Raw genomic sequence first — 15,147 nt, 5'->3', positions numbered from 1 at the left:
TTTTGTGGCTAGCTGGTGTTCGTGTATCCTGGTGGCTAACTTTCTTCCTGTTTGTCCTACGTAGTGTTTGTGGCAGTCCTTGCAAACCCCCGGAGTATGGGTCTGGGTGATATACGCGTCGGCAGGTCGGTGTGGACTTGTTGGGCCGAAGGGCCTGTTTCCACACTAAGTAATCTAATCTAATCTAAAAAGATTTACAAGGATGTCGCCAAGACTGGAGGATTTGAGCTATAGGGAGAGACAGAACAGGCTGGGGCTATTTTCCCTGGAGCGTCAGAGGCTGAGGGGTGACCTTATAGAGGTTTATAAAATCATGAGGGGCATGGATAGGATAGATAGACAAAGTCTTTTCTATGGGATGGGAGAGTCCAGAACTACAGGGCATAGGTTTAGGGTGAGAGGGGAAAGATATGAAAGAGACCTAAGGGGCAACCTTCTCATTTAGAGGGTGGTACGTGTATGGAATGAGCTGCCAGAGGAAGTGGTGGAGGCTGATACAATTGCAACATTTAAAAGGCAACTGGGGGGAATATGGGCCCCGTGCTGGCAGGTGGGACTAGATTGGGTTGGGATATCTGGTTGGCATATACGAGTTGTCCAGGTTCAGGTGGATTGACAGTACTGAAATACCCATAGTGCCCAGGGATGTGCAGGTTAGGTGCATTAGTCAGGGGTAAATGTTGAGCAATAGGGGTAGGGGAATTGCATGGTGGGTTACCCTTTGGAGGATCGGTGTGTAGTCTTTGGGTCGAGTGGCCAGCTTCCACACTGTGGGGAGTCTCTGAAGGGGAAGGGATTTTTGTAAACTGTGCAAGGCAACGCAGGCGTAGTGCGGGGGCCTGCTGTTGGCCTTGCCCTGCCCCTTGCACCTTGCCCCTCCCCCTGTTGTTGAGCTGTCTAAAACACAGCTACTCTTTCTCTGCCCTTTTGCTGGGGGCATCTGCAGCTGTAACAATGTTGGGCCACAATAAAGGTAACCAGAACGTACTGCTGGGCTCAGGCTCTCATTGAAAGCTCCAAGCGGTTTTTGTTTTAAAGCTGCTCATTTCTTGCAGCCTCCTGCACTAAGTTTCCAAAGTCGTGTATCAGATGGAGCAGTGAATGAGTAGCTGGTTTCGTTAGAAATTATAAACTTTTCAGGAGTGCAGGCACTGCATCATTTCATCGGCAGTTTACTGGCAGCACTGGGAGGTATGGGCTGTGTTCATTAGAAAGGAGGTGGAGGTGCTGCTGTTGGACTAGGTGGGACAAGGTTGAAAAATCACAAGTGGGTTATAGTCCAACAGATTTATTTGGAAGCACTAGCTTTCGGTGCGCTGCTCCTTCATCGGGTAGCTGTGGAGCAGGATCATAAGACGCAGAGTTAAGAGCAAGGTCACAGTGTCATGCAACTGATATGATATATTGACAAATGTAGATTGATGTTAAACATTCAGCACACTTACCTTAATTGTTCACACCATTGAATAAAGGAGTTGGGACATCATGTTGAAGGTGTACAGGATGTTGGTGAAGTCACTTGTAGAGTACTGAGAAGGCTTGTGGTGGCCCTGTAATAGGAAGAATACTATTACAGAGAGTTCAGTAAAGATTTACCAGGATGTTGCCAGGACTGGAGGGTTTGAGTTATAAGGAGAAGCTGAGACTGTCTTCACTGGAGCACAGGAGGTTGAGGGGTGACCTCATTGAGATTGATATGATCATGAGGGTTCTAAGTAACATGAACATCAAATAGCGAGGAGCCTGCACGGTTATGTCAAGTGAGTGGGGGAGAAATTGTGGCATTTGGACACTTTAAATCCATCAAAAACAGCATCTCCATAGAGCATACTGTGCATGTCAGGTGAGGTGCCAGAAGACTGGAGGTTGGCTAACGTGGTGCCACTGTTTAAGAAGGGTGGTAAGGACAAGCCAGGGAACTATAGATCAGTGTGCCTGACATCAGTGGTGGGCACATTGTTGGAGGGAATCCTGAGGGACAGGATTCTACCTTCATCTAGGTGGATGGGCTGGGACTTTTTCACTGGAGCATTGGAAGTGGAGATGTGACCTTATCAACGTTTATAAAATCATGAGGGGAGAGATGAGGTGAACGAAGGGTGTCCTTCCCCTAGGGTTGGGGTTTCAAAATTAGGGAGCAAATTTTGACGGTGACAGGAGAACGATTTTAAAAAGACTTGAAGGGCACAATTTTTTTTTACACAGAGTAGTTCATGTGAGGACTGAATGTCTAGAGGAAGTGGTGGATGCAGGTACAGTAACGTCATGAATAGGAAAGGTTTGGAGGGATATGGGCCAAAACACTGCCAGGTGGGACTGGTTTAGTTTGAGAACATAGTCAGCATTGACTAGTTGTACTGAAGGGTCTGTTTCTGTGCTGTCTGACTCTGGAACTGTCTTAAAACTGGATACTGGTCTTACAACCATTTTTTTGCCTTCCCCCACAAGCATCCACATAAAAATCATGCGAACTCAGCCTTGAATATATTCAATGACCCCCTAACTGCTGGAAGACATTCCCACTTCTGAACTTAATTCCTCTTGCTAACACACCACTTGCCTTGCTCATTGCCTGCTGCACCTGTCTGACAACTGGCACAGAAGGACGCTGATGCCCCTCTGAACATCCACGCATCATTCCTGATGAAGAGCTTGTGCCTAAAACTACGACTGTCCTACTGCTCGACTCACTGTGCTTTGCCAGTTATGGTCTTCTCTACGTCAGGAAGACCAAGCGTAAACTTGGGGAATGGTTTGCCGAGCATCACAGCCAGGTCCACAGAGGCTGAGCGGACTTGCCAGTCTCCACCCATTTTAATGCCCCTTCCCACTCCCCTTCTGACAAATTGGAGGAACAAAACCTCATCTTGTCTGAGCAGTCCACAGCCCGGAGGACTCGACACTGAGTTCTCCAATTTCAAATAATCTCCCATCCCATCCCCCAACTCACTTCCCAGCCCTTTCCACTCTTCCCTGCCAACTAGATTCCTTCCTCCCATTCACCAACCAGGTTATGGGGATAATGCAGGAACAGGATACTGATTGAGGATGATCAGCCACGCTCATAATGAATGGTGGTGCTGGCTCAAAGGGCAGAAGAGCTGACTCCTGTACCTATTGTCTATTGTACCTTCTACCTGTCTCCACCTATCCTCACTTCATCACCCTGCCCCCAGCACACCCTTGTTCCACAGCTCTCCCTATACCCACCCCCAATCCTGAACAAGGGTTCCACCAGATACCTCAACTCTTCCACCTACTGATACTGCCTGGCTTGCTGCATTCTTCCAGTCTCCTGCCTGTCTATTTTGTCAATTGAGACAAAGGCTTGGACTAATTTTTCCAGAATCTGTCCCCTCACTGGATTCACTCCCATTCCTTTCAGTTGCTCCAAGTCAACAATTGAACCCCAGAATGAAACGTAAATGGAAAAGGCGGTGAGAAAAGAGAATGCTGTACACACAGATGTTGGACAGAGGAAGGAAGCTGCAGTCTGAGTGAAGCTCAATCTTCATTGAGAGAGGGGAGGGGCAGGAACTTCAGAACCTCATGGCCCAACTTCCGCGTTCACCAATAGGGGAGCTCCGAATGGCAGGAGGACAAGTCTCCTTCTGGTCCTCCAGTGAGCCTTTTTGTCCATCAAAAGTAGGTTTCGCCCCTTTTCTGCTGACAGCGAGGAACACGCCCAATGTTTTGGTGACACTGGCAAACATGTGCCCTGCTTGTTGACACCGAGGAGTGTACACAATATGCTCTGTAGCAATGCTGGTGTTATTAACAGATTTTCAGTTTCCAAATGTCTATTGGAGATCAAAAAGGGCAGAGCGATGTTTTTTCCCCCATGTGGCTCGATATTTGATTGCTTTTGCATTTGTTTGGCTGCTCAATGTTTTTAAGTCTTTTCCTCCGTGTTGGGGTGACCTTCACAACTAGAGGACATAGGTTTAGGGTGAGGCCACAAAGATATAAAAGATACTTGAAGGGCAATGTTTCCCTGCAGAGGGTGGTGTGTGTATGGAATGAGCTGCCAGAGGAAGTGGTGGAGGCCGGTATAATTACAGCCTTTAAAAAGTATCTGGATGGGTATATGAATAGGAATGGTGTAGAGGGATATAGTGCTGGCAATGGGGACTAGATTAATGTAGGATATCTGGTTGGCGTGGACAGGTTGGACTGAGGGGATCTGTTTCCGTGCTGAAAATCTCTACGACTCTAAATAATAAAAAGTCAACTTTTCCAATGAACATCTCCATGTTAACAAGGCTTAGTGCACAACCTGCTTTACTAACCGTTCTCAACAGGTCCTGCCCCTTCAATAACTGAGGAACATATACATGCTGGTGCATAGTATCCTTCACTAGTATTTACACACTACCCTCAGCAATTGCACAAGTAACAGCAAAGGGTAAACAGCACAAGGATTAATAAAACAGTGAGGGGTAAACAGCACCAGCGCCAGTAAAAGCAGATGGAAAGTGAGTGTAAAATGTGACTATGACAGGACAGGCCCCACATTCCTTCCCCTCCGTCCCCCCCACAACCTGCCTCACCTTTCACCTCCCGGGCCCAGTACCTTCCAGGTGGCCCCATAGTTGACACAGGGGCCGCCCCACGACCAGTAGAACTCCACCACCCAGGCGGCCGACCAGTTCCCAAACAGGCCCTTAACCCCATCCGCCTCCAGAATGGTCACCGGCTCCTGCCTGCTGTACAGCCGGCCGGTGTGGCCGTGACACAGCAGCTGCACCAGGAAGGCGGCGGTGACCAGTGACGGGGGTCTGCCCCGGGCCGCACGGCGCCATTTTCCTAACGGCCGCCGCTTCCCCGCTCGAGCGACTTCTCCTCCCAACCGCCTTCGCCCCCGCGTGACGTCTGCACGGGGGGATGGGCGGGGCCGGCGGGGCCGGAGGAGCCTCACCGTCACCAAGCAACAGCCACCTCGCGCTACAACTGCTCATTCACAAAAACAAACTCTCCTGTCTCGCTCTGCAGCTGCAGGGGGGACACTGCCACGTTTCGAGGAGCCCTGTCTACATTGGGAAAGCTCACGGCTCCATTTAAACAGATATTCCGACATCTAATACAACTATGTTAACTTTCAACTACTTTCAGGGAACATGTATTTTGCTCTGAGTAAGTCTATTGAGTTTAACTGCAGCATGGCTGTAGTTTTAAACTTGTTTGCTTTCCTGAACAGCTCGGTTTAAATGTTTTATTCGTTAGAAGAACCAAAATTAGTGATAGTTCACATATCCACCCTGAAATGGGGTGGGTAACTGGATTGAGTGGGTAGGCGCCATACTAAGTTTAACTTTGGGGACAGCCTTTGAGCTGCATATGAACAAACTGCTTACATGTTGCACTTATCGACTGCTAAATATCGGCTCTTGTTATCTTAACACTTAGCCTTCTGATTGGACATTGCAAAGGTTCACCTCCCGCCCACACCCCGCCAGCACCCTTCCCAAGGGTCAGACCCTCCCTCTCTCCAGGCACACAGTCTGAATAATTGACGAAGCAAAATTCACTGTCAAATCCCATCAACATGGAAGATCCCAGCCCACCCTACCTCCCACTCTGTACCCAACCCATCCAAAAACCACAAAACATCATCTCATCTTTAAAAAACAAAAGAAAAACTGGACCGCATCAAAACGTTCAACAACGGTCAACGCTCTGACTGTTACACACTTTACGGAGCTACATTTCAACTTGAGTTCGTTTGCACTCCCTCGTGAGAGTTCACATTAAAAGCTCATTGTACCAAATCAACAGCATGCCACAGCTCTCTGGAATTCAGCGGAATTCTTCCTGGTATCCCTCATGTTTTCCGGTTTTTTTGAGAAAGGAGACCCTCCCGTTAGCTTCGCCTTCAGATCTCCTTGGCTACGCCCAAAGTTTCGGCTGATCAGTTCAAGCACAGGGTCGCAGCCTTTTCTTGCTAAGCTCAGCTGGCTTAAACGTTAGCAACGCCTCTGGTTCCCGTTGGGATTTACGCTCCCGAGCGCAGACCTGGCCCGAAGCCTGTAGTCCCACAGGTCCTGCTGACTGCAAACTGCCCTTCTGTCAGCAAAAATACAAACACGACGGGGACAGTGTTCATTTCGCTATTCTCAATGTCAACTCTGACCCCACGAAAGGTTCTCTTTTCAGGGGCGGGCATGTCAATTGCCTACTTGGGGTTTGGTGAAATGTCTCAACAAGTGTTTCCGTTTGTCTATATTTACAAGAATTCTAACCCCAACTAGACATTTACATGTAAAATCTAAGAATTATACAACGTGACACATGAAAGCATGATGAGGAGCATCTCCTGTGTCCTCTCTCAGCTCAGAGAAGACTTAAACCCCGCTCCCCCCGTAACATTCCTCCAGGTGACAAAAGGATCTTAACGCAGGCGGATTATAAGGGGTTGCTCAGTGGGCACAGCGCCAAGGGACCCGGGTTCAATTCCAGCCTCAGGGGCGACTGTCCCTATGGAGTTTGCACGTTTCCAGCCTGCGTCTGCGAGGGTTTTCTCCGGGTGCACCGGCTTCCTCCCACAATCCAAAGATGCGTAGGTGAGGGTGGATTGGCTATGCTAAATTACCCATAGTGCTCAGAGATGTGTAGGTTAGGGTGGATTGGTCAGGCTAAATTACCCATAGTACCTAGGGATGTGTACGTGAGGGTGGATTGGCTATGCTAAATTACCCATAGTACTGTAAGGCCGGAATCTGTCCTTGCATGTTCGTTTTAGGAGGAGAGACAACAGACGCTCAATTGTTTGGCACAAGCAGGCTTTAGTGCAGAATCGTAGCTGATACAGTGAATCACCATGCATTCACTGGAGAAGGCGCGTTCTGCCTTCCCCTCCCAAATCTGCTCCTGATATACTCTTTGCTAAGCAGAGCTTCGCGGAGCTACTAAGCATTGCCTTATTAGGACATTTCGCGTTTGCGAGGTGTTTCCTGTTGGGCTCATTTGGGCGTTGGCAGCTGAGCTGGCCACGTAAGCAAGTTTCGATTCCCCAAACAGCAGCTATAGCTCCACCCTCCCTTGACCTATTTTATCCTAACAGTACCCAGGGATGTGTAGGATTGGGTAATTTAGCATGGCCAATCGACCCTAACCTACACATCCCTGGGTACTATGGGTAATTTAGCATGGCCAATCCACCCTTAGTGTAGGATTGGCCAGGCTAAATTGTCCTATAGTATCCAGGGATGCGCAGGTTTGGGTGGACTGGCCGTGCTAAATTACATAGTGTTTGGGGATGTGCAGGTTAGGGGGCATTGGCCATGCTAAATTACCCATAGTGCCTAGGGCTGTGCAGGTTAGGGTGCATTGGCTGTGCTAAATTACCCATAGTGCCCAGGGATGTGTAGGCTAGGTGGGTTAGCCAATGGAAATGCAGGGTTGTGGGCAGAGGTCTGGGTGAGGGAGGGTTGGTGTGAATTGGATGGGCTGAAGGGCCTGCTCCTACACTGCAGGGGTTCTAAGCGTGAGATGAGGTGCTTGACGGAAACGATGGGGAAGAGGCAGTGAAAACACAACGAGACCGTTTGAAAGTGGGAGCATGACAGGAGGGGGTGGGTAAATGGGATGTGGTGAGGGAGGGGGCTTAGGAGAGAAAGAGACACAGAAAGAGAGGGTCACACACAGATACAACTGGTGAAAGTGGGGAAGATTGTGATAGGTTCAGATAAGGTGGAGGAAGAAAAGCTGTTCCCTATTCACTGATAGTGACAAGGTCAGGGGCGGCCTGAAGTTCAGGGGTTTGAGCAGGAGAGAGAGGGGGAAAACAGAGGAAAAACAGGTTTACCCAGCAAGCAGCAATATGCTGGAATCCGCTGTCACCTCAGAGAGACAGACAGACGCAGAGGCAGAGAGGTAATCAGATGAATGGCCTCCCTGTGCTGTGAGATCCAAAAGGAGCACGCGAGCAGCTGCCCCAGTGTCTGGCGGTCTGAGGCATCTCCCCCTCGCCCCATTACCGGTACCGCTCTCCCGTCCCATTGGCACCCTCCCGGTGAACGGCCCACTCTCCAACTGCACTCAAGCTGCCCCTTCCCCCGGGGGCTGGAAGAGGACGGAACAGCCCGTTCCGGAGCGGGGCTCGGGAACGCTGCCCATGTCCGCGAGGTCCTTTCCGAGAAAGGAAACAAAAAGGACAACAGACAGGGGACCACCCGCATCAACGGGAATGACAACATTTCACCCTCAGACAAGGCTTTGTCAAGAGACGTACAGCACGGAAACAGACCCTTCGGTCTAACCCGTCCATACCGACCAAATATCCCAACCCAAACTAGTCCCACCTGCCAGCACCCGGCCCATATCCCTCCAAACCCTTCCTATTCATATACCCATCCAAATGCCTCTTAAATGTTGCAATTGTACCAGCCTCCACCACTTCCTCTGGCAGCTCATTCCGTACACACACCACCTTCTGTATGAAAAAGTTGCCCTGTAGGTCTCTTTTATATCTTCCCCTCTCACCCTAAACCTATGCCCTCTAGTTCTGGATTCCCCAACCCCAGGGAAAAGACTTTGCCTATTTATCCTATCCATGCCCCTCATAATTTTGTAAACCTCGATAAGGTCATCCCTCAGCCTCCGACGCTCCAGGGGAAACAGCCCCAGCCTGTTCAGCCTCTCCCTGTAGCTCAGATCCTCCAACCCTGGCAACATCCTTGTAAATCTTTTCTGAACCCTTCCAAGTTTCGCAACAGCGGGGAGACCCAGAAATGGAAAAGACTGAAGGGAGAAGTCAGCGGTAAATCTTTTGAAGAGGTTACAAAGGAGAGACCTCTGTCTGCAGCGGGAATGACCCCCACAGTAGCAGGTCGAGGTGGACGGCGTTTAAGGAGAAGCTGGATACAGACGTCAGGGAGAAAGGAACTGAAGGGAATGCTGCTGTAAGGGAAATCAAATGTGAGCGAGTGAAGGGGAGGTGCGTAGAGGCTCACATGGGTCAGAAATACTGAGAGAGACCAGTTGAGCTGAAGGACCTGACTGGAGACTCAATGGGACAGAGAGTGAAATCTTGGATCCACCTGCAAGAGAAGGAGAAACACGTGATTTACCTCCCAGGATTAAGCAAGTCCCGCAGATTCTGCAGATCACTTTATTGGTCACAGCACTGAGTATAGGGGTTGGGGTCTGGACAGGACGTTGGTTAGGCCACTTTTGGAATACACAGGAACCTCGATTATCCAAAGGACACATGCAGGGTGTATTTCAGTCGCTTGACGATTAGATCCCTTCCAGTGTGGAAACAGGCCCAACCAGTCCACACTGACCCTCTGAAGAGTAACCCACCCAGACCCATTTCCCTCTGACTAATGTAACTAACACTACGGGCAATTTAGCATGGCCAATTCACCCTGACCTGCACATCTTTGGACTGTGGGACGGAACCGGAGCACGAGGAGGAAACCCACGCAGACGCGGGGAGAATGTGCAAACTCCACACAGTCTGTCGCCTGAGGCAGGAATGAAACCCGGGTCCCTGGTACTGTGAGGTAGCAGCGCTAACCACTGAGCCACCGTGCTGGTTCATCTAATTCTGGATAATCGAAGTTCCTCTGTATTATGTGCACTTCTGGTCTATCGGAAGGATGTTCCCCCGTGTGGACCCGCTGGTGGATCTGGAGGCCGGACGAGTGGGGGAAGCCCTTGCCACAGATGGAGCAGGTGAAGGCACCCTCGCCGGTGTGCACCTGCTGGTGCCGCAGCAGGCTGGACGAGTGAGAGAAGCCCTTGCCGCAGACGGAGCAGATGAAGGACCGCTCCGCGGTGTGGACCTGCTGGTGCCGCAGCAGGCTGGACGAGTGAGAGAAGCTCTTGCCACAGACGGAGCAGCTGAACGGCCTCTCCCCGGTGTGGACCCGCTGGTGGGTCAGCAGGTGCGACGAGCGGGTGAAGCCCTTGCCGCAGACGGTGCAGGTGAAGGGCCGCTCCCCGGTGTGGACCTGCTGGTGCTTGAGCAGGCTGGACGAGTGAGGGAAGCCCTTGCTGCACACCAAGCAGGTGAAGGGCTGCTCCCCGGTATGGACCCGCTGGTGCTTGAGCAGGCTGGACGATTCGCTGAAGTCCTTCCCGCACTCGGAGCAAGCGAACGGCCGCTCCCCGGTGTGGACCCGCTGGTGGGACAGCAGGTGGGGCGACTGGGTGAAGCCCTTGCCGCAGACGGAGCAGGTGAAGGGCCGCTCCCCGGTGTGGACACGGTGGTGGATCTCCAGCATGGAGGGATAGCGGAATCCTTTCCCGCAATCCCCACACTTCCACGGTTTCTCCATGGCGCGCGGAATGCCTCCTGAGACTTCCTTTCCCCACAGTGGGCAAACTGGCTCAGGCACGTGCCCCTGTGGTTCAGGTAAAGATGATACTTTAAGAGCCTACTGAAGCAGACAAAAACGTTCAAAGAATTTTCCCCTTCTGGACTGAAAGAGGGACGTCTCTCCTGTCCCACGAATCAAGGGGCTCTATCAGACCTTCACATGGTACTCATTTGGGGAGCTCTACCTGCAAAGCTGCTCTTCTCATATCCTGTGAAAAGGGGATTACAAAAGTCATTGCTGCCTGCACATGACAGGAATTCAGAACAGATCATTCTAGTTTCTGTAGAACTTCCCTAAAACAACCAAGTTACAATATGCAGATGCCAGTGTTGGGCTGGGGTGTACAAAGGTAAAAAAAATCACACATCACCAGGTTGTAGTCCATTAGATTTGTTTAGAAGTTCGAGCTTTCAGAGCTCTGCACCTTCATCAGGTAGCTAGTAAAACCTCCAGGCGAAAAAGACAGCAGATGCTGGAGATCAGTGTGGTGCTGGAAAAGCACAGCAGGTCAGGCAGCATCCGAGGAGCAGGGAAAAAATAAAAAAAATCGACATTTCGGGCAAAAGCCCTTCATCAGGAATGAGGAAAGAATGAGGACACTTTCCTCATTCCTGAAGACGGGCTCATGCCCGAAACCTCGATTCTCCTGTTCCTTGGATGCTGCCTGACCTGCTGAGCTTTTCCAGCAACACATTTTCAGTTCTGATCTCCAGCATCTGCAGACCTCATTTTCTCCTATAACCTAGAGTTGTGATTTTTAACTTTAAAAAGTGTTGCAAATCTCCACCCCACACACACACAGACACACACACTTTTCTTCAATTCTCACTCTGCTGTTTCTGATATTACCCATCCCCCAGTATTGTCCAGAAAGGGACTTATTACCTAAAAAAGCTGTAAAACTCCATCCCACACACTCTTTAACTCTTGCTGTACCTAATATCCCACCTCCCTCCCCATGCTCCAGCAGGGTCTGACTGATGCTCATTGACTGAGCCACACTCACCTCTTCCTGGACACAGGGACCCTCCAGACCAACACAACATCAGCTCCCCATAACCCCCCCGCAACGGCGCATGTGCAGGAGCATCCGGTCACGTGAATCGAGGGACCGCCGTCGTCACAAAGACCGCGCGTTCATTGGACGAAGTGCCCGTCCGTGCGGCGGCGCTGGTCTTTGTGACGCCCACGTGACCTCTCTCCTCCACCAACCCCCACGCGCCCCTCCCTTCACCTCGACACGGGGAGGCATGACCAATGGGGAGCTTTGGAGGACCGGAAGGAAGGTTGGTCCTCCTACCAATCAGAGCATCCCCTCATTGTCTGAATGCGGAAGGTGGAGCATGAGATCCTGCTGCTCTCTCTCTCTCTCTGAATGAAGATTGAGTGTTACCCCAGACTGCACCAACCTCTGTGAGTACAGCACCCTCTCTTCTCACCCCTCCTATTCCATTTCTTTTCTCATTTTGGGATTAAACTGTTGGTTTGTCGGAAGTGAAGTGAAAGGAGGTGAACTCAGGAAAGGTGCATATGCTGGATGCATTGGTCTGGATCGCTGTCTCTGTCCCTCTGTGTCTCTCTCTGTGTCTGTTTGTCTTTGCTCCTCTGTGTCTGTGTCTCTCTCTCTCTCTGTCTCTGTCTCTCTCGTGTCCTTCATCAGGAATTGCGGAGGGGGAGGGGTGGAAAGGGTGCGGAGAGATAAATAGGAAGGTGGGAGTGGGGCTGGGGGTAAGGTAGATGCAGGTTGGGGGGGGTGGTGATGGCAACAGGGTGGAGCAGATTGGTGGGAAGGAAGATGGACAGGTGGGACAGTTCAAGAGGGTGGTGCTGAGTTGGAGGGTTGGAGCTGGGGTGGGAGGGGGAGGGAATGTGAGGAAACTGGTGATATCGATGTTGATGCCATGTGGTTTCAGGGTCCTAGGCCACCTGATACCTGGAGGAAGAATGCCTCTGCATTGGGACCCTCCAACCATACAGGATCAATATTGATTTCACCAGTTTCCTCATTCCTCCCCCTCCCGGCCCCTGCCCAATCCCAGATACAACCCTCGAACTTGGGACTGCTCTTTTGAACTATCCCACCTGTCCATCTGCCTTCCCATCTATCTGCTCCACCCTCCTCTCTGACCTGTCACCTTCTTCCCCCGCTTTCATCTACCCATAGCATTCTCAGCTCCCTTCCCCCAGTCCCACCTCCCTCCCATTTATCTCTCAGTCCCTTTGGGCCCACCCCACATTCCTAATCAAGGGGTTATGCCAAAAACATCAAACCTCCTGCTCCTCAGATGCTGGCTGACCTGCTGTACTCTTGCAGCACCAGACATTTTGGTGCTTATTTGTCTGGATGTTCTGATGTGACCCATTCGCAGATGTGAAGTCACATTCGAGAAAAACTCCTCCATGGAATGTGGGCTTTCTTTTTGGCAAGGCCAACAATGTTTTTGTCACTAACTGCCCTTCAGACAAGAGGATTGCCAGACTTTAGGGGGCATTTTAAAAGTCAAGCACGTGAGCCATCATATGCAGGCAGCACCAAGTTAATGCTAGCGGGTTTCCTTCCCTGAAGAGCGTTATTGAATCAAATGGGTTTTCAGAAAAGTTTCATTCTCTCAATGACTGAGACTAGTTTTCAATTCAGATTTTTAAAAAAATTTAAATTTAATTTCCCCAATGTTTGTTTTTACTGGTATTTGAACCCATGAGCCCAGATTATTTGCCTGGTGCCTCTGGATTGCTGGTCCAGTGTTGTTGTAACATCACTGACTCACCTGGACAGCATTGAGAGTCATACAGATGTATAGCACACAAAGAGACCCTATGTGCAACTGGTGCATGCCGAGCACATAGCCAAAATTGATCTAGTCCGATGTGCCAGCACGTCCCTCCAAACCCTTCCCATTCATATTCCCATCCAGATGCCTTTTAAATGTTGCAATTGTCCCAGCCTCCACCACTTCCTCTGGCAGCTCATTCCATACACGCACCACCCTCTGACTGACAAAGTTGCCCCTTAGGTCCTTTTTATGTCTTTTCCCCTCTCACCTCTAGTTCTGGACTCTCCCGCCCCAGGGAAAAGACCTTGTCTATTCACCCTATCCATGCCCCTCATCATTTTATAAACCTCAATAAGGTCACCCCTCAGCCTCCGATGCTCGAGGGAAAACAGCCCCAGCTTATTTAGCCACTCCCTATAGTTCAAACCCTGGCAACATCTTTGTAAACATTTTCTGAACCCTTTCAAGTTTCGTTTAACTGCACAGTAAAAATCATACTGGACTTGGATATATCTCGTGTTACTCTGCAATATGTATTTATTTATGGTTGTATAAATTTGATTTATAATTTATTTCTAGTTATATCATAGAGTGTTGTAGCCATGTTATGTGTTCAAAGTTTGGGAGAAGATAGTAGTGTTATGGATGCGGATCATTAGCTGTTTTCCTGTTTGTCCTATGTAGTGTTTTGTGCAGTCCTTATTGTGTACAAAATCCCATGCAAGGACTGCACAAAACACTACATAGGACAAACAGGAAGACAGCTAACGATCCGCATCCATGAATACCAACTAGCCACGAAACGACAGGACCAGCTATCCTTGGTAGCCATACACGCAGATGACAAATCAACATGAATTCGACTGGGACAACACTAGTATTATAGGACAAGCCAAACCGAGAACAGCCAGGGAATTCCTAGAGGCATGGCACTCATCCACAGATTCAATCAATAAGCACATCGACCAGACCCAATATACCGACCACTGCAGCGGACAGCTGGAACTGACAACCGGAAGTGGGCAGAGACAAACCACTATAAATGCCGGAGGAAAGATCACAGAAGCGCTTCACAGGAGGCTCCCAAGCACTGAGGATGTCACCTAGACAGGGGACGAAGCGTCTGCAATACAAACTCCCAGTTCGGCGAACAGAACCACAACATGTCATGTATTTCCAGTCATACCCGTTACAGGACAGGAGAATACTGGGCTCAATGCTGACTCTGTAGATGAATCTAGTCAGACTCATTCCTCTCTATATCCAGAGAGTCCTGTAAGTGTATTCCTCTATAGGGTCCCTCCAGTCTCACTTGGGTATTGAGCGACTCCACTACAGTCATCCTCAGAGCGAGCATGTTCTAGGTCTTGTTACCAAAGCAAAGTTCTTGCTCTGATTCTCTTTCTCTCCCTCTCTCCCCCCCCCACATCTTGGTCTGTCAATATGGTAGAAAGAGAGGCGGGGGGGGGCAGATAACTAGGTTAGCAAACTGCATGAGGGTGGCATGGTGGCTCAGTAGGTAGCACCGATGCCTCATAGTGCCAGGGACCTGGGTTCAATTCCAGCCTCGGGCGACTCTCCGTGTGGGTTTCCCCTGAGTGCGCCGGTTTCCTCCCACAGTCCAACCTTGTGCAGGTGAGGGTGGGTTGGCCATGCTAAATTGCCCAGAGTGTTCAGGGATGTGTAGCTTAGGTGCACGTGTCAGGGGTAAATATAGGGGAATGGGTCTGGGTGGGATACTCATCACAGGGTCGGTCTGGACTTGTTGGGTCGGTATGGACTTGTTGGGCCAAAGGGCCTGTTTCCACACTGTAGGGGTTCTAATTCTTAACTTTTCTTGGAGCTAGATCTGTCAAATGTCAGGAATCAGAAAAATTGGGAGGGAGCGTATTAGGTACGGCAGTAGGGAGAGTGTGGGGGATGGAGACTCACAGATTTTGGGTTATGGGCGTGGAATGAATATTCCGTGAAATCGATCTGTTAAACTCTGAGATTCTACGTGATACTGACAGCGATGACTTTCTAATTGACAGGCTTTCACAGGAGGA

General features: G+C 50.1%; 1 protein-coding gene across 4 annotated transcripts; it reads right to left on the bottom strand.

The window, feature by feature from the left end:
* Positions 1-1,272: 1,272 nt before the first annotated feature.
* Positions 1,273-11,441, bottom strand: LOC132813715 (zinc finger protein 239-like). Of its 4 annotated transcripts, none has more exons than XR_009644148.1 (3): positions 11,332-11,434; positions 1,446-1,550; positions 1,273-1,335 (listed from the first exon to the last, which is right to left on the bottom strand). XR_009644148.1 is itself a non-coding variant. In XM_060823244.1 (2 exons), the coding sequence occupies exon 2, from the start codon at positions 10,281-10,283 to the stop codon at positions 9,516-9,518; it is 768 nt and encodes a 255-aa protein (XP_060679227.1). In that variant the 5' UTR covers positions 10,284-10,533; positions 11,332-11,441; the 3' UTR covers positions 7,409-9,515. The 4 variants fall into 4 exon arrangements, 1 of the variants encoding a protein (XP_060679227.1); XR_009644149.1 differs by lacking the exon at positions 11,332-11,434 and adding an exon at positions 5,765-7,185; XR_009644150.1 differs by lacking the exon at positions 11,332-11,434 and adding an exon at positions 4,551-4,848.
* Between the last annotated feature and the right edge of the window lie 3,706 nt (positions 11,442-15,147).

Source organism: Hemiscyllium ocellatum, unplaced genomic scaffold (genome assembly GCF_020745735.1).
Source record: "Hemiscyllium ocellatum isolate sHemOce1 unplaced genomic scaffold, sHemOce1.pat.X.cur. scaffold_448_pat_ctg1, whole genome shotgun sequence".
Classification (NCBI taxonomy): domain Eukaryota; kingdom Metazoa; phylum Chordata; class Chondrichthyes; order Orectolobiformes; family Hemiscylliidae; genus Hemiscyllium; species Hemiscyllium ocellatum.
This window is presented reverse-complemented; position numbering and strand designations above follow the sequence as displayed.

Bases quoted from the DNA above. Each gene is read 5' to 3' on its own strand.
- LOC132813715 (XM_060823244.1), bottom strand. From the start codon at position 10,283: ATGGAGAAACCGTGGAAGTGTGGGGATTGCGGGAAAGGATTCCGCTAT.